Source organism: Pelophylax lessonae (assembly GCF_965119305.1).
Source record: "Pelophylax lessonae genome assembly, chromosome: 9".
In the NCBI taxonomy this organism is placed as follows: Eukaryota; Metazoa; Chordata; class Amphibia; order Anura; family Ranidae; genus Pelophylax; species Pelophylax lessonae.
In genome coordinates, this window is record NC_138776.1 from 260013473 (window position 1) to 260033760 (window position 20288).

Genomic DNA, 20288 nt, shown 5'->3' on the forward strand with positions numbered 1-20288 from the left:
GAGGTCTACCACGGGGGGAAATTACATCATAGGAGGTCTTCCTCGGGGAGAAATGACGTCATAGGAGGTCTACCTCGGGGGGAAATTACGTCATAGGAGGTCTACCACGGGGGGAAATTACGTCATAGGAGGTCTACCTCGGGAGAAATGACGTCATAGGAGGTCTACCTCTGGGGAAATGGCGTCATAGGACATCTACCTCGGGGGAAATGGCGTCATAGTACGTCTACCTCGGGGGAAATGACGTCATAGGACGTCTACCTCGGGGGAAATGACATCATAGGACGTCTACCTCGGGGGAAATGACATCATAGGACGTCTACCTCGGGGGAAATGACGTCATAGGACGTCTACCTCGGGGGAAATGACATCATAGGACGTCTACCTCGGGGGAAATGACATCATAGGACGTCTACCTCGGGGGAAATGACGTCATAGGACGTCTACCTCGGGGGAAATGACGTCATAGGACGTCTACCTCGGGGGAAATGACGTCATAGGACGTCTACCTCGGGGGAAATGACGTCATAGGACGTCTACCTCGGGGGAAATGACGTCATAGGAGGTCTACCTCGGGGGAAATGACTTCATAGGTGGTCAACCTCGGGGGAAATGACGTCATAGGAGATCTACCCCGGTAGTAATGACGTCATAGGAGGTCTACCTCGGGGGGGAAATGACGCCATAGGAGGTCTACCTCGGGGGGGAAATGAGGACATAGGAGGTCTACCCCGGGAAAAATGGTTAACAAAATGAAACTCGTTTTTTCCGCACATGTCTAATGAAACCTACTTCTACCACGTATCTAAAACTTGTTTTTCTACAGATGGACGCTTTGTCTGGAACACCTCTGAAGGACATCTCGTTTTATCTCAAGGTCCTACTGAAGATGATGATGGTATCTCACAATGTTCTCCAGGAGTAAATCCTATTTATCTACATCTGAGGAGACCTTGCCCTTTGAGGAGAACAATGAGCCCCTCTGAGGAATCTTCTGATGAGTCCCATACTGTCACTCCAGATAAAGGTCCAAGATCTCACAGTTCCGATGGGTCAACAGATCCATCCAATCTCAAGGAACTTTCTCCAAGCCATGAAGGAATTCAAACAGCAGAGAATTCACTGTCCTGTTCGGAGTGTGGGAAAACATTCACTGGAAGGACAGCACTTCGTAGACACAAAACCATTCACAAGACCGAGCGTCCCCATTCGTGTTCGGTGTGTGGGAAAGGTTTTATTGAGAAAAGAAAGCTCCTTAAGCACCAGAAAATTCACACGGGCGAGCGTCCCTATTCCTGTTCCGAGTGCGAGAAAAGCTTCATCGAGAAAGAAAAACTGCTTATACACCAGAAAACTCACACAGGAGAGTTTCCCTTTTCATGCTCTGAGTGTGGGAAATGTTTCATTTATAGAGAAGAACTTCTTAGACATCAGAGAACTCACACGGGCGAGCGTCCTTTTTTATGTTCGGAGTGCGGGAAGTGTTTCACTCAGAAAGGGGCCCTCGTTATACATCAGAGAATTCACACGGGCGAGCGTCCTTATTCGTGTTCGGAGTGTGGGAAAAGTTTCGTTCAGAAAGTGGACCTTGTTATACACCAAAGAATTCACACAGGTGAGCGGCCTTATTCGTGTTCAGAGTGCGGAAAAAGTTTCAGTGCGAAAAAAGTGCTCCTTAGACACCAGAGAATTCACACGGGTGAGCGTCCTTTTACTTGTTCGGAGTGCGGGAAAGGTTTCAGTTATAGAGGGGACCTTCGTAAACACCAGAGAATTCACACAGGTGTGCGCCCCTATTCATTTTCGGAATGTTTCATTGGGAAAGGGGCCCTTGTTATACACCAGAGAATTCAGACAGGGGAACTTTCTTCTTCATTTGGAAGTATAAAAAATGAAGGATCGGACCCGGCAGGAACTTCAATGGTTTAAGGCCACCAGCTGCACCCGGGAACAAGCAAAGTTCAAAGAGAGGATTGTATAAAGAGAGGACTTTATTTTTTATTTTTTCACTTTCCCTTTAATTTTTTTTTTGTTTATTTTTATTTTTTTTAACACTTTCCCCTTTTTTTTATTTATTTATTTTTACTCGTTCCCTTTTTTATTTTTACACTTTCCCTTTGCATTTTTTTTATTGTTTATTCTATTTTTATTTTTACACTTTCCCTTTTTTAAATCTGTTTTTATTGTCTATTCTATTTAAAGTTTTTATTTTTTTTTTTTTACACTTACCCTTTGCATTTTTTTATTGTTTATTGTATTTTAATTTTTACACGTTCCCTTTTTAAATTTTTTTTTTTTTTTTTTTTATTGATTTTCTTTTTTTTTTTGTTACACTTTCTCTTTTTAAGTGGTCTTTGGTTAGTTTGTTTAAAAAAAAAAAAATTAATATCGTGTGCTACAATATGTTGCCTTATGTCAATGTAACTAACCATAAAATGTGATATTTATTATACAATTACACAAATTATGTTATATAATTAATATGTCTATTAAAATATATTTATTAAAGTCCTTGATGAACTGAAGTCTTTTCTTTTCTACCTTCCATATAACAACTTCCGTACCAGGCCAATTCCGGCACCCCTCTCCTACATATAAAAATCTTTTTTTTGCTAGAAAATTACTCACCCAAACTTTTTTTTTTTTTTTAGCAGAGACTCTAGGGAATAAAACGTGATTGTTGCAACTTTTTATGTCACACGGTATTTTCGCAGCAATTTTTCAAACACGTCCTTTTTTTATTTTTTTTAAAAAATTCATGAATTAACCACTTAGGGAGCAAGCCTATTTCTGACACTTGTTACTTACAAGTTAAAATCAGTATTTCTTCACTAGAAAATTATTTAGAACCCCGAATAATTATAGGTTTTTTTTTATATTTTTTTTTTTTTTTTAGCAGAGACCCTAGGGAATAAAATGGCGGTTGTTGCAACTTTTTATGTCACAATGTATTTATGCAGGAATTTTTCAAAAGCTTTTTTTAAAAAAAAATGGAAAATTGATATCAAATACTTACCGTAATTTTCCTTTCCTGATGGACTCCATGGCAGCATATGTTCGGGTAGGCCCCGCCTCCTCTCCTACCTCATAGGACCCCACTCCCATAAATCTTTGCTTCCTTTCAGCATCAGTGTTCTGTAACTAGCCTACTCAGGAATTGGGAGGGGACTCCTGCTGCCTAGGAGTCCATCAGGAAAGGAAAATTACGGTAAGTATTTGATATCAATTTTCCTGACAGACTCCATGGCAGCAGGAGTCCCCTCCCAATTCCTGAGTAGGCTAGTTACAGAACACTGATGCTGAAAGGAAGCAAAGATTTATGGGAGTGGGGTCCTATGAGGTAGGAGAGGAGGCGGGGCCTACCCGAACATATGCTGCCATGGAGTCCATCAGGAAAGGAAAATTACGGTAAGTATTTGATATCAATTTTCCTGACAGACTCCATGGCAGCATACGTTCGGGAAATAACTCGCTATACACTCCCGGGTGGGAAGATGCTGAACAAAGAAAACTTTAATTGGCACTGTCAACTGACAGGACTTGAACGCCAAAGTTAACGGAAGATAAAGCAGCAGGAGCATAGAAAGGAAGATAAGAAATGGGTCCCATATCAGGGCTTACCACCCTGCCGACAGCATAATCGAGTCCAGGAGACGCAACACCGGCTTGTATCTTCAGGCAAAAATAGGCCACCCGCAGCAGCAGGGCTCTCTCGGCCAGACCACAGAGCTCCTGCTGAGGGTCTCTTCCATTGCCCCCTCCATACCCCGCTAAGAGCCAGGGCTTATCGGAGACTCCATGACTCAATCTGCCACCGTTGTATAGGACCGAAGAACAGTAGGAACATAACACCATATGTATGAGGAGGACAAAAAAGGAACACTGATGCTGAAAGGAAGCAAAGATTTATGGGAGTGGGGTCCTATGAGGTAGGAGAGGAGGCGGGGCCTACCTGAATGTATGCTGCCATGGAGTCTGTCAGGAAAGGAAGGTTTCATGAATTAAAAAAAAAAAAACCGTAGTTAAACCAATTTTTATTTTTTTACACTTTTTCTTTTTACAGTTTTTTTTATTGGTTTATTTTAGTTTTATTTTTACACTTTTATACATTTTTTTGTAGCACTGCCCCTTTGATGAGGACTGCTGAATTCTTCCCCTTTTAGGAACCCTCTGGTTAGCAGCTGCATGCACAAACTTAACACTTTACTTTCCGGCTCAGTCAATGATCAGTCTAGACCAGTGGTTCTCAATTCCGGTCCTCGGGACCCACTAACAGGCCAGATTTTAAGTATTACCTTGGGGGATGCAGACTAGAATACTGCAATCACTGAGCAGCAAATGAGATCACCTGTGATGTAATTTAGTTATCTTGCAAACCTGGCCTGTTGGTGGGTCCCGAGGACCGGAGTTGGGAACCACTGGTCTAGACCAGTGATAGCCAACCTTGGCACCCCAGATGTTTTGAAACGACATTTCCCATGATGCTCCACTACACTGCATTGTAGTTGAGTATAATGAGAAATGTAGTTCCAAAACATCTGGGGTGCCAAGGTTGGCCATCACTGGTCTAGGGGACGTAGCTGGCCATCACTGGTCTAGGGGACGTAGCTGGCCATCACTGGTCTAGGGGACGAAGCTGGCCATCACTGGTCTTGGAAACGAAGCTGGCCATCACTGGTCTAGGGGACGTAGCTGGCCATCACTGGTCTTGGAAACGAAGCTGGCCATCACTGGTCTAGGGGACGTAGCTGGCCATCACTGGTCTAGGGGACGAAGCTGGCCATCACTGGTCTTGGAAACGAAGCTGGCCATCACTGGTCTAGGGGACGTAGCTGGCCATCACTGGTCTTGGAAACGAAGCTGGCCATCACTGGTCTAGGGGACGTAGCTGGCCATCACTGGTCTAGGGGACGTAGCTGGCCATCACTGGTCTTGGAAACGAAGCTGGCCATCACTGGTCTAGGGGACGTAGCTGGCCATCACTGGTCTAGGGGACGTAGCTGGCCATCACTGGTTTAGGGGACGAAGCTGGCCATCACTGGTCTAGGGGACGTAGCTGGCCATCACTGGTCTAGGGGTTGTAGTTGTTTTTGCTGTTTTATTATAAATGGGGATGGGAGAAGGGAAGAGTGGGGTACTCCAAAATTGAACTATTCACAGTTGATGAGGACTCCTATCTGAAGATGTAGCCAAGCTGCAAATTCACCTTGCCACTAGATGAATTGAAGGTAAAGTCTCTTTAATGAAGACTTGATTGAGTAACTGATAGAAATAAATGTAGAGGTAAGTGGCGCTGCCACAATATAAATATTATAAAATTGGGTAAGGGTATATATCTCGCAATCTAGGGCCAATAAATGTATGATTTGGTGAATAAAAGTATATGTGTCTAAATCAGTGCACTAAAGGATTGAATAAAATGCAAATAATTTTAAATTTGTGCAGTAAAAAGTTGTTTGAAAATATGCAAGTGATTAATATTGATATGGGTAATAATATAAATGCAATAAATAAATTGGTGATAGGTAGGCGTGAGTAAAAAGTATCTAATACATATAAATAAATATATAAAAGAATCTTTGGGTGCACAATATAAGGTGATCACATATATAAAAATTAAGGCGCACCCTAATATTGCTGCTCCTGATGACGTCTTTGATGACGAAACGCGTAGAGCGTGGTCACGTCAGTTCCGCTGCCTTGTGAGTGAGCCGGTCGGTGGAGCGCATCGCGTCCCGGAAGAGCACAGCTACACCGCTACACGAGGGATTTGCGGTCCCTAATGCATATGTGCACGGTTTTTAATTGCTAAATGTGAGTACCATGTACTGTTCTATTAATAAAGTGAAAGTTTATTAGCAATACTTCACTATTGGAGTCTTTTCTCTTCTTCACATTTTCCCTAGATACGGTTCCCCATTACTATTGTATCGGCATATTACTGAGGATTTACTGGCTACTGATTTCTATCTTGGAACAAGTGGATATCTGGTTAAGCATTGAAGGGACCCTCAGGATATATACAGTGGGTACGGAAAGTATTCAGACCCCCTTAAATTTTTCACTCTTTGTTATATTGCAGCCATTTGCTAAAATCATTTAGGTTCATTCTTCTTCCTCATGAATGTACACATAGCACCCCATACTGACAGAAAAACACAGAATTGTTGACATTGTTGCAGATTTATTAAAAAAGAAAAACTGAAATATCACATGGTCCTAAGTATTCAGACCCTTTGCTCAGTATTTAGTAGAAGCCCCCTTTTGATCTAATACAGCCAGGAGTCTTTTTGGGAAAGATGCAAAAAGTCTTTCACACCTGGATTTGGGGATCCTCTGCCATTCCTCCTTGCAGATCCTATCCAGTTCTGTCAGGTTGGATGGTAAACGTTGGTGGACAGCCATTTTTAGGTCTCTCCAGAGATGCTCAATTGGGTTTAAGTCAGGGCTCTGGCTGGGCCATTCAAGAACAGTCACGGAGTTGTTATGAAGCCACTCCTTCGTTATTTTAGCTGTGTGCTTAGGGTCATTGTCTTGTTGGAAGGTAAACCTTCGGCCCACTCTGAGGTCCAGAGCACTCTGGAGAAGGTTTTTGTCCAGGATATCCCTGTACTTGGCCGCATTCATCTTTCCCTCGATTGCAACCAGTCGTCCTGTCCCTGCAGCTGAAAAACATCCCCACAGCATGATGCTGCCACCACCATGCTTCACTGTTGGGACTGTATTGGACAGGTGATGAGCAGTGCCTGGTTTTCTCCACACATACCGCTTAGAATTAAGGCCAAAAAGTTCTATTTTGGTCTCATCAGACCAGAGAATCTTATTTCTCACCATCTTGGAGTCCTTCAGGTGTTTTTTAGCAAACTCCATGCGGGCTTTCATGTGTCTTACACTGAGGAGAGGCTTCCGTCGGGCCACTCTGCCATAAAGCCCCGACTGGTGGAGGGCTGCAGTGATGGTTGACTTTCTACAACTTTCTCCCATCTCCTGACTGCATCTCTGGAGCTCAGCCACAGTGATCTTTGGGTTCTTCTTTACCTCTCTCACCAAGGCTCTTCTCCCCCGATAGCTCAGTTTGACCGGACGGCCAGCTCTAGGAAGGGTTCTGGTCGTCCCAAACGTCTTCCATTTGAGGATTATGGAGGCCACTGTGCTCTTAGGAACCTTAAGTGCAGCAGAAATCTTTTTGTAACCTTGGCCAGATCTGTGCCTTGCCACAATTCTGTCTCTGAGCTCTTCGGGCAGTTCCTTTGACCTCATGATTCTCATTTGCTCTGACATGCATTGTGATCTGGAAGGTCTTATATAGACAGGTGTGTGGCTTTCCTAATCAAGTCCAATCAGTATAATCAAACACAGCTGGACTCAAATGAAGGTGTAGAACCATCTCAAGGATGATCAGAAGAAATGGAAAGCACCTGAGTTAAATATATGAGTATCACAGCAAAGGGTCTGAATACTTAGGACCATGTGATATTTCAGTTTTTCTTTTTTAATAAATCTGCAACAATGTCAACAATTCAGTGTTTTTCTGTCAGTATGGGGAGCTATGTGTACATTCATGAGGAAGAAGAATGAACCTAAATGATTTTAGCAAATGGCTGCAATATAACAAAGAGTGAAAAATTTAAGGGGGTCTGAATACTTTCCGTACCCACTGTATATCATGCTGGTTACCCCTGTAGGGGGGCTACCCTCTGGTGAGTGTGGGATCAAGAGGAGGGGAGCACTTATTCCTTCACTGAGCACCCCCATCCTTATTTATCACCCGGAATCCACTTTTTCCTCACTTTATCTGGAGTGTTTTTTAAATTTTTGTATGGACTCAATTGTGATCATTACCATATACATTTACTGCTGCTGACCTCTATGGACTTTTTATTTGAGGCTATTGTTTTTTTACATACTTTATAATAGGTGACTTAATTTTTCTGAGCACTGCATATGCACTTTAATTGAACACTTCTTTTGATAAATGCACTTTTTTAAGTAAGAACCAATATTAGGGTGCGCCTTAATTTTTATATATGTGATCACCTTATATTGTGCACCCAAAGATTCTTTAATATATTTGTTTATATGCATTAGATACTTTTTACTCACGCCTACCTATCACCAATTTATTTATTGCATTTATATTATTACCCATATCAATATTAATCACTTGCATATTTTCAAACAACTTTTTACTGCACAAATTTAAAATTATTTGCATTTTATTCAATCCTTTAGTGCACTGATTTAGACACATATACATTTATTCACCAAATCATACATTTATTGGCCCTAGATTGCGAGATATATACCCTTACCCAATTTTATAATATTTATATTGTGGCAGCGCCACTTACCTCTACATTTATTTCTATCTGATCTGATATAGCCTTGCTATATTTTGAGGTAGGCTGCAGCCATTTTTACTTTACCATAAGCGCGGAGACTTTTCAAACATACCACCTTGATTGAGTAACTATCTTCAGGGTACTCGCCTAGCACCCCCTTTCATTCTACCAGCTGACACCCGTCCTCTGACTACTCTACTCCAGGGTGGCCCCCCACGCAGTTCAGGCCTTCAGACACGATCCCCTGTACTCACAATACTGTTTTTCCAGGTTCTCCAGTGTCTCACCCCCTCTAGTCAACTCTCCCGGACCTCTGGGTTCAGCTCCTTCCTTCTGGTTCACCAGGCCTATAACCACGTGCCACCAATGCAGAGGAGGAGACAGCCATCACCCTCCCCCTAGGACTCTGCTCACCAGCCAAAGACCACACAGCACATGTGCTCCTGGCTTTTATACCACACCCCACAATGCACCAAGACCACTAGTCTGTGCCAATCACTGGAGCTGTATCAAAGCCTGTGTACCCATTGGTCAGGTTTCCTCCCCTGTCCAATATGCCTCCTTATTGGACCAGTGTGAAACATTCGCTAGACCAGATGAATCACACACTGAGCACCATGAGCAGACCCAACTCACAGATCCTGCTCTCTGGTAGGCAGAAAGCGATATAGATTTGCCTGCTGCTCCTCTGATAGGCAGACCGGGCCAAAACTATACTCTATCTCTAGCACCTACCTAGGAGGGTGCTACACTCACCCCCTGCCAAACCGAACCATGTCCTCACTAGCACCTACCTAGGAGGGTGCTACACTCACCCCCCCCCCCCAAACTGAGCCATGTCCTCACTACTAGCACCTACCAAGGAGGGTGCTACACTCACCCCCCCAAACTGAGCCATGTCCTCACTACTAGCACCTACCAAGGAGGGTGCTACACTCACCCCCTGCCAAACCGAGCCATGTCCTCACTAGCACCTACCTAGGAGGGTGCTACACTCACCCCCCACCAAACCAAGCCATGTCCTCACTAGCACCTACCTAGGAGGGTGCTACACTCACCCCCCGCCAAACCAAGCCATGTCCTCACTAACACCTACCTAGGAGGGTGCTACACTCACCCCCCCCCCCCCCACCAAAACAAGCCTTGTCCTCACTGACACCTACCTAGGAGGGAGCTACATTTTTTTTACATTTTCCTTTTTAAAAGGTCTCTTGAACAATCATATCACGTGAGCTACAATATGTTGCCTTATGTCAATGTAACCATAAAATTCGATATTTATCATCCAATTGCACAAATTATGTATAATATGTCTATTAAAATATATTTGTTAAAGTCCTTGATGAAGTGAAATCTTATCTATTCTACCTTCCAATCAACTACTTCCAAACCTGCCGGTTACTTGCATTGTAAGTTCATTTATTTCATCTCAACCTGCAAAATATGAGCTAAATGCCGTATCCTGATATCCACACAATCCAGTGTATACAGCGCATGTGTGTGTATACAGTATCTCACAAAAGTGAGTACACCCCTAAGTGAAAATGTCCAAATTGGGCCCAATGTGTCAATATTTTCTGTGGCCATCATTATTTTCCAGCAATGCCTTAACCCGCTTGGGCATGGAGTTCACCAGAGCTTCACAGGTTGCCACTGGAGTCCTCTTCCCCTCCTCCATGAGGACATCACAGAGCTGGTGGATGTTACAGACCTTGCGCTCCTCCACCTTCCGTTTGAGGATGCCCCACAGATACTCAATAGGGTTTACGTCTGGAGACATGCTTGGCCAGTCCATCACCTTTACCCTCAGCTTCTTTAACAAGGCATTGGTTGTCTTGGAGGTGTGTTTAGGGTCGTTATCATGTTGAAATATTGCCCTGCAGCCTAGTTTCTGAAGGGAGGAGATCATGCTCTGCTTCAGTATGTCACAGTACATGTTGGCATTCATGGTTCCCTCAATGAACCGTAACTCCCCAGTGCCGGCAGCACTCATGCAGCCCCAGACCATAACACTCCCACCACCATATTTGACTGTAGGCAAGACACAATTATCTTTGTACTCCTCACCTGGTTGCCGCCACACACGCTTGACACCATCTGAACCAAATAAGTTTATCTTGGTCTCATCAGACCTCAGGACATGGTTCCAGTAATCCATGTCCTTAGTCTGCTTGTCTTCAGCAAACTGTTTGCGGGCTTTCTTGTGCATCATCTTTAGAAGAGGCTTCCTTCTGGGACAACAGCCATGCAGACCAATTTAATGCAGTGTGCGGCGTATGGTCAGAGCACTGACAGGCTGACCCCCCACCCCTTCAACCTCTGCAGCAATGCTGGCAGCACTCATACGTCTATTTCCCAAAGACAACCTCTGGATATGACGCTGAGCACGTGCACTCAACTGCTTTGGTCGACCATGGCAAGGCCTGTTCTGAGTAGAACCTGTCCTGTTAAGCCGCTGTATGGTCTTGGCCACCGTGCTGCAGCTCAGTTTCAGGGTCTTGGCAATCTTCTTATAGCCTAGGCCATCTTTATGTAGAACAACAATTCTTTTTTTTCAGATCCTCAGAGAGTTCTTTGCCATGAGGTGCCATGTTGAACTTCCAGTTACCAGTATGAGAGAGTGAGAGCGATAACACCAAATTTACCACACCTGCTCCCCATTCACACCTGAGACCTTGTAACGCTAACGAGTCACATGACACCGGGGAGGGAAAATGGCTAATTGGGCCCAATTTGGACATTGTCACTTAGGGGTGTACTCACTTTTGTTGCCAGCAGTTTAGACATTAATGGCTGTGTGTTGAGTTATTTTGAGGGGACAGCAAATTTACACTGTTATACAAGCTGTACACTCATTACTTTACATTGTAGCAAAGTGTCATTTCTTCAGTGTTGTCACATGAAAAGATAGAATAAAATATTTACAAAAATGTGAGGGGTGTACTTACTTTTGTGAGATACTGTTTATTATGTGTGTAAATATATACAGTGTGTGTGTGTGTATATATATTTACATTATGTATATTATTATTACATTATTTATATTTACAGTATGTGCGTATATATATTGAAATGTATTGAAGCGCAACATAGGCGTCAGTTTCTATATTCTCCAATAGGTGTGGATCTCAGTGAAACGCAGAGACAGGAAGTGACGTAAGTTGAAAACAGGAAGTGATGTCACCTATCAAGAGGAAGTTCCGGGTCAGAGGTGATTTGGGAGGAAGTAGAGAGGAGACATTGCTGGAACTGGCAATAGAGGAGGTAATAATATATTATTTTATATTTACACCCAGTAACCCCCCCCCCCCCCCGTCATGTTCCGTCCTCTTCCTCCATAGTCACTGTGACGTCTTTTATCTCTCGCAGATGATGATACAAATATACTGTTTATATAAAGCGATTTATCCAACTATTCATCCAGAGCCTCTGTCAGAACTCTGTGCAGACATTATTCATCCCAGTACAGTCCAGATAATTCTCAGTTTATTATCCGTATACAGAGAGAAGAGTCCTGTATAGATCACATGACCACATCAATGAGGATGGTGAAGGACCGGAGTCACTTGACTGAGAAGATCTGGAACCTCACACTGGAGATCATCTACCTGCTAACTGGAGAGGTGAGGAGGATTCTGGGAGGTCACATGACATCACTCTTATCTCCATTAATAAAACACAGAGCTGACCGGAGAGGTGAGGAGGATTCTGGGAGGTCACCTGACATCACTCTTATCTCTATTAATAAAACACAGACCTGACCGGAGAGGTGAGGAGGATTCTGGGAGGTCACATGACATCACTCTTATCTCTATTAATAAAACACAGACCTGACCGGAGAGGTGAGGAGGATTCTGGGAGGTCACATGACATCGCTCTTATCTCTATTAATAAAACACAGACCTGACCGGAGAGGTGAGGAGGATTCTGGGAGGTCACATGACATCACTCTTATCTCTATTAATAAAACACAGACCTGACCGGAGAGGTGAGGAGGATTCTGGGAGGTCACATGACATCGCTCTTATCTCTATTAATAAAACACAGACCTGACCGGAGAGGTGAGGAGGATTCTGGGAGGTCACATGACATCACTCTTATCTCTATTAATAAAACACAGACCTGACCGGTGTAACGTTAGAAAACCATACCCTCGTCACTTCCTGTCAGGAACAGCTGAGCAGCGTAGCAGTGCGCATGCTCACAGCCCCGGATACATCATTGAACAGCCGAGGGCCTGACAAGTGCGCATGCTCCGAGGGTATGGTTTTCTCACGGTAGAGTGTGTAACGTTACATTTGCGGCGGTTACATTAAAACAGCTGTGCTGCAATATGAGTCATCTCCGCTCCTATCCCTGACACTTCCCTGATCTTGGCTAATAAATATAAAAGCGGCGGCGGGTGTATGAAATCTAAATGACGGAGATGTCGGCTCCGTGATCCGCTTTTATATTTATTAGCCAAGATCAGGGAAGTGTCAGGGATAGGAGCGGAGATGACTCATATTGCAGCACAGCTGTTTTAATGTAACCGCCGCAAGTGTAACGTTACACACTCTACTGTGATAAATCTATACCCTCCGTAGGTGCACCGGAAGTGACGAGGGTATGGTTTTCTCACGGGTATGGATTTTTCAAGGAACACCGGAGAGGTGAGGAGGATTCTGGGAGGTCACGTGACATTTTTGTTGCTCTTTCAATGCAGAGTTGTCCTCTGGTGAAGTCTGGTGACCATTTAACCATCACACTGCCTTCACCTCATTCTTTGAAGCTCAAGAGAAACAATGATAAGAAGATTCTAGAAGTCACCAACAAGATCATTGAGCTGCTGACAGGAGAGGTGAGCGGTGCCGGGAATTCTGGGACATTATCCAGTAACAGACAAGGGATGTGTCTGGATGGTGACTGTATCATTGTGTGTGTCAGGTTCCTATAAGGTGTCAGGATGTCACTGTCTATTTCTCCATGGAGGAGTGGGAGTATTTAGAAGGACACAAGGATCTCTACAAGGACGTCATGATGGAGAATCAGCCGCCCCTCACATCACCGGGTAAGAGGAGACTTTATTGTAAAGGAGAGAGCGGTACGGAGGATCCACCTAGATCCCCCATCATCTGATAAACACATAGAAACAATGTATTCAGTCAGTGTGTGTGTTTCCTACAGATGGATCCAGTAATGGGAACCCACCAGAGCGATGTCCCCGTCCTCTGTATTCCCGGGATTCCACACAGGAAGATCACACCATCCCTCACCATCATCAGGTAGGTGGAAAGGAGCATGTAGACCTAGAAATGTATTATAAGCTATGAGAGGACATTCTTCTATGTAATCTCATGACCCTTTTTATCAATATGCTCTATCATATTTGGGGTTTAGGGTGAAAAAGTTAAAGATATCAAAGCTGAGATTAAAGAGGAAGAAGAAGAGAGGTTGGTGAGTGGAGATCAGCAGTCTATGGAGGAGGGGAAGATGATTATGGAAAGTAAACAGGAGGAATCTTCTCTACATATAGACACAAGTAAGTCATAGACACTAAATGTAATACCCATTCACATTTTTACTTTACTATTATGAGTATGAAACATGTATTTACATTTTTACATGGGTTAAAAAATAATATATGTCCATTGAGTTCACCTTACAAAAAAAGTCATGTTCCCAACAAATGAGGTGGAGATACTGTACACCATATGAAAGGTCCATCTCCATTCCTCAATATAACGTCATGTTCCCAACAAATGAGGAGGAGATACTGTACACCATATGAAAGGACCATCTCCATTCCTCAATATAACGTCATGTTCCCAACAAATGAGGAGGAGATACTGTACACCATATGAAAGGTCCATCTCCGTTCCTCAATATAACGCCATGTTCCCAACAAATGAGGAGGAGATACTGTACACCATATGAAAGGTCCATCTCCATTCCTCAATATAACGTCATGTTCCCAACAAATGAGGAGGAGATACTGTACACCATATGAAAGGACCATCTCCATTCCTCAATATAACGTCATGTTCCCAACAAATGAGGAGGAGATACTGTACACCATATGAAAGGTCCATCTGCTTTCCTCAATAGGAGACAGGAAGAAGGGGAGCGTGCAGTGACGGGCTTGTAGCCTGCATGTGGGGAATCCACATGCAGGCCCAGTGGGGAAACGGACTGCCCGGAGCTTAGCCGGGAGAACAAAGGGGAGTCCTCTGCAGAGGGCAGCTCCCTGGCACCTGCCCACCATGGAAACTTGTTGGACTATGTGGGGAGCGTGGGGAACATGATGGCTGTAAGGACAAGGTGGCTGGGCCTGTGCTGGGAAACACAGGGGGCAATCGGGTGGAGTAGGGTCCCCGTTAGGGCTGCACGATATTGGGGAAAAAAGAACATTGCGATATTTCGTTTTCAACGATATATAACGCAATATTTCTCTGGGTGGAATGCAGAAGACGGATTAGGCAGAGTCGGGACTCACAGTTGTGGTAGGAGGTAGAAAAACACAGCCCGACATGACATCTGTCCCACACGTTCCCTCTGCCACCCTGGAGCCGACATGACATCTGTCCCACACATTCCCTCTGCCACCCTGGAGCCGACATGACATCTGTCCCACACGTTCCCTCTGCCACCCTGGAGCCGACATGACATCTGTCCCACACATTCCCTCTGCCACCCTGGAGCCGACATGACATCTGTCCCACACGTTCCCTCTGCCACCCTGGAGCCGACATGACATCTGTCCCACACGTTCCCTCTGCCACCCTGGAGCCGACATGACATCTGTCCCACACGTTCCCTCTGCCACCCTGGAGCCGACATGACATCTGTCCCACACGTTCCCTCTGCCACCCTGGAGCCGACATGACATCTGTCCCACACGTTCCCTCTGCCGCCTTGGAGCTAGTTCTCTTGACGGAGCGGTGAGCGCGGCACAGCGAACCAATCAGATGTGCAGGCACGCGTGATTGGTTAGCTGTGCAGCTGCTCACCGCTGAACGTGTGGGACGGCTGCCAGCACTGTGAGTCCTCCTCCTCCCCCCGAGTCCCGACTTCTCCCTGCCTAATGGTAAATATCGCGTCTTCGGCGATATGAATATCGCCCACGCCCGCAGAACGATAGTCGATATCACATCGACTATCGTTCAGCCCTAGTCCCCGTGACAAAAACCTATGACCACTTCCAGCCCAAGGACCTCATATGATGTCCTGGACTTTGAGTGGAGATATCTGAATGATGGGTGCAGCTGCTGGCATCATTCAGATATCATCTTTTCTCTTTTTGAGTTTGCAGCGTCCAGTTTTAGTAAATCAATCCCATAGAAACAATGTATTCAGTCAGTGTGTGTGTTTCCTACAGATGGATCCAGTAATGGGAACTCACCAGAGAGATGTCCCCGTCCTCTGTATTCCTGGGATTCCACACAGGAAGATCACACCATCCCTCACCATCATCAGGTAGATGGAACTGAGCATGTAGACCTACAAATGTATTCTAAGCTATGAGAGGACATTCTTTTATGTAATCTCATGACCCTTTTTTATCAATATGCTCGATCATATTTGGGGTTTAGAGTGAAGAAGTGAAAGATATCAAAGCTGAGATTAAAGAAGAAGAGACGTTGGTGAGCGGAGATCAGCAGTCTATGGAGGAGGAGGAGATGATTATGGAAAGTAAACCTTCTCTTCATATGGACACAAGTAAGTAATAAACACTAAATGTAATAAGCAGGGTGCAATCGGTTGGAGTAGGGTCCCTGTGACAAATACCTATAACTACTTCCAGCCCAAGGACGTCATATGATGTCCTGGACTGTGAGTGGAGATATCTAAATGATGGGCATCATTCAGATATCATCTTTTCTCTTTCGTTCAGTAATGGACACATCTCTTCATCTTCATGACCGTAGAGTTATACTGCCCCCTACAGGAGTAGGACACTAGGCAGAGAAAAAAGCTTGAGCACGCCTACGGAGAACGGCAAGCCAGAGAAGGAATTTGCCAGCGGCGAATGTTCACCATAGAGAATACTAAGGACCAGATGGTCCCCGGCAGTCTCTATGACTCTTGGAGGCCTGGGTGTGACGTTATGTAAAAGGAAAAGGCCGAGATCATTTTTTTTTTTTTTTAACTCTGTTTTTCCTGCCTAGAGGAGAGAAGTGAGGTCTTATAGACCCCAGATCTCTCCATAAAGAGGACCTGTCATGCCTTATTCTTATTACAAGGGATGTTTACATTCCTTGTAATAATAAAAGTGATTTAAAAAAAAAAGGTAAAGTGTAAAAATATAAAGCTAAAATAAACAATAAAAAACATTTTTTTAAAGCGCCCCATGCCCGCACACAGAAGCGAACGCATACGCAAGTCGTGCCCACATATGTAAACGGCGTTTAAACCACACATGTGAGGTATCGCCACGAACGTAAGAGCGAGAGCAATCATTCTAGTCCTAGATATCCTCTGTAACTCTAAACTGGTAACCTGTAGAAATTTTTAAAGTGTCCCTATGGAGATTTTTAAGTACGATATTCCAGATAGATCTTCTCCGTGGTATTAACACTTTCCACCACCCAAAAGGTGATCTCCTCCACCAAAGCAAGAATGTCTGCTTACCAGAAAGTTAGGACCTCATACAAAGGTCAACAGCACTTGTGGCACTAACCCCAGCCTGGGCCTTGTGTCTCCAAAGGGAATACCGATAATGAATTGATCTCCCTTGGTCCGACTTCAGAACATCTCATGAAGTGACTGTCAGGAACCAGGTTGGAGGCTGAGGTGACGAGAGGGCTCCCCTTGCGGCTTAGTGCAGAGCACCCCTGGAGATGGTGACAGAGGGTGCTATGCCCAAAGGTGCATGGGTTGCTTGCCTGCAGGTGTAACTGCTTCAGGAATCGTATCTGTAGTGGATAAGGTGGTCACCGGTTGAAGGGGTGGGGGGGTCAGCCTGTCAGTGCTCAGACCATACGCCGCACACTGCATCAAATTGGTCTGCATGGCTGTCATCCCGGAAGGAAACCTCTTCTAAAGATGATGCACAAGAAAGCCTGCAAACGGTTTGCTGAAGACAAGCAGACTAAGGGCATGGATTACTGGAACCATGTCCTGTGCTCTGATGAGACCAAGATAAACTTTTTTGGTTCAGAGGTGTCAAGCGTGTGTGGCGGCAACCAGGTGAGGAGTACAAAGACAAGTGTGTCTTGCCTACAGTCAAGCATGGTGGTGGGAGTGTCATGGTCTGGGGCTGCATGAGTGCTGCCGGCACTGGGGAGCTACAGTTCATTGAGGGAACCATGAATGCCAACATGTACTGTGACATACTGAAGCAGAGCATGATCCCCTCCCATCGGAGACTGGGCCGCAGGGCAGTATTCCAACATAACAACCCCAAACACACCTCCAAGATGACCACTGCCTTGCCAAAGAAGCTGAGGGTAAAGGCGATGGAGTGACAAAGCATGTCTCCAGGCCTAAACCCTGTTGAGCATCTGTGGGACATCCTCAAACGGAAGGTAGAGGTGCGCAAGGTCTCTAACATCCACCAACTACGTGATGTCATCATGGAGGAGTGGAAAAGGACTCCAGTGGCAACCTGTGAAGCTCTGGTGAACTCCATGCTCAAGAGGGTTAAGGCAGTGCTGGAAAATAATGGTGGCCACACAAAATATTGACACTTTGGGCCCAATTTGGACATTTTAAGCTTTGGTCATCTTGAAGGTGTGTTTGGGGTTGTTATCATGTTGGAATACTGCCCTGAAGCCCAGTATCTGAAGGGAGGGGATCATGCTCTGCTTCAGTATGTCACAGTACATGTTGGCATTTATGGTTCCATCAATGAACTGCAGCTCCCCAGTGGCGGCAGCACTCATGCAGCCCCAGACCATGACACTCCCACCACCATGCTTGACTGTAGGCAAAACACACTTGTCTTTGTACTCCTCACCTGGTTGCCGCCACACACGCTTGACACCATCTGAACCAAATAAGTTTATCTTGGTCTCATCAGACCACAGGACATGGTTCCAGTAATCCATGTCCTTAGTCTGCTTGTGTTCAGCAAACTGTTTGTGGGCTTTCTTGTGCATCATCTTTAGAAGAAGTTTCCTTCTGGGACGACAGCCATGCAGACCAATTTGATGCAGTGTGCGGCGTATGGTCTGAGCACTGACAGGTTGACCCCCCACCCCTTCAACGTCTGCAGCAATGCTGGTAGCACTCATACGTCTATTTCCCAAAGACAACCTCTGGATATGACGCTGAGCATGTGCACTCAACTTCTTTGGTTGACCATTGGGAATCCTGTTCTGAGTGGAACCTGTCCTGTTAAACCGCTGTATGGTCTTGGCCACCGTGCTGCAGCTCAGTTTCAGGGTCTTGGCAATCTTCCTATAGCCTAGGCCACCTTTATGGAGAGCAACAATTCTTTTTTTCAGCTCCTCAGAGAGTTCTTTGCCGTGGGGTGCCATGTTGAACTTGCAGTGACCAGTATGGCAGAGGGAGAGCGATAACACCAAATTTAACACACCTGCTCCCCATTCACACCTGAGACCTTGTAACACAAACGATTCACATGACACCGGGGAGGGAAAATGGCGAATCGGCCCAATTCGGACATTTTCACTTAGGGGTGTACTCACTTTTGTTGGACATTAATGGTTGTGTGTTGAGTTATTTTGAGGGGACAGAAATTTTACACTGTTATACAAGCTGTACACTCACTACTTTACATTGTAGCAAAGTGTCATTTCTTCAGTGTTGTCACATGAAAAGATAGAATAAAATATTTACAAAAATGTGAGGGGTGTACTTACTTTTGTGCCGCAAAGCCTTGTACGGCTCTCAGTTTTGTATCCGTTTGTTGTTCTTTTAGACGTTTTCTTATCTCTTTTTCCCATGTTTGTTTTTATTTAAAATTTGTTCTCAAACAGGTGGACGCTTTGTCTGGAACACCTCTGAAGGACGTCTTGTTTTATCTCAAGGTCCTACTGAAGAAGATGATGGTATCTCACAATGTTCTCCAGGAGTCAACCCTTTGAAGACATCATTGAGCCCCTCTCGTCTCGTTTTATCTGAAGATTATAACGGCATGGCACAATTTTCTCCACAACTAAATTCTGGTGCTCCAAAAATGTATGGCACGCCTTACCATTCGGAAGGATCAATGAACCCGGAGGAATCCGATAAGTCATGTGCCGTCGCTTCAGAGACACATCTAAGATCTCAGAATACGGAGAGATCCACAGATCCATCCAATCCCAAGGAATCTCCCTTAGGCCATGAAGGCGCTCATGCGGGAGAGCATTCATTGTCCTATTCCGTGTGCGGGAACTCCTCCATTGAAAACAAAAACCTTCTTAAACAGCGAATCAACACAGAGGAAAATCTTTATTCATGTTCCGAGTGCGGAAAAGGTTTCAGCGACAAAGTCGGACTTTTTAAACACCAGATAGTTCACACGAAGGAGCGCCCTTATTCATGTTCAGAGTGCGGGAGACGTTTCGTTCAGAAAGGACACCTTAATGCACACCTGAAGGGTCACGCGGCTGAGCGTACCTATTCATGCTCAGTGTGCGGGAAATGTTTCCTTAAAAAAAGAGTGCTTCTTGTACACCAGAGAATTCACACAGGTGACCGACCGCATTCATGTTCAGAGTGCGGGAAATGTTTCACTCAGAAAGGACAGCTTGATAAACATCTGAGAATTCACACGGGTGAGCGTCCCCATCCCTGTTCAGAGTGCGGGAAATGTTTCATTAACAGTTGGGATCTTCTTGTTCACCAGAGAATCCACACAGGTAAGCGCGATTTCTCGTGCTCAACGTGCAAGAAATGTTACTTTTCAAAAAAAGAATTGCTGAAACACCAGAAAGTTCATAGCGGTGATCGTCCTTTTTCATGTTCAGAGTGCGGGAAAGGTTTCACTACAAATCAACAACTTTGTAGACACCAGAG

The 20288-nt window shown here is 44.8% G+C and overlaps 3 protein-coding genes across 3 annotated transcripts in view; all 3 read left to right on the forward strand.

Annotated features, from left to right (window-relative positions):
* Positions 1–20288, forward strand: part of LOC309564412 (uncharacterized protein) — a 1531146-nt gene that overhangs the window by 1244605 nt on the left and 266253 nt on the right.
* The window catches only part of LOC309563458 (uncharacterized protein), a 223901-nt gene that overhangs the window by 151521 nt on the left and 52092 nt on the right, over positions 1–20288 (forward strand). The gene's annotated exons all lie outside the window — the stretch shown is intronic.
* Positions 1–20288, forward strand: part of LOC309562669 (uncharacterized protein) — a gene marked incomplete at both ends in the record, with an annotated part of 115231 nt that overhangs the window by 80099 nt on the left and 14844 nt on the right. Inside the window, one exon of the mRNA XM_082266947.1 lies at positions 1267–1785. Coding sequence (XP_082123073.1) covers positions 1267–1785 — 519 coding nt within the window. The remainder of the gene's footprint in view (positions 1–1266; positions 1786–20288) is intronic.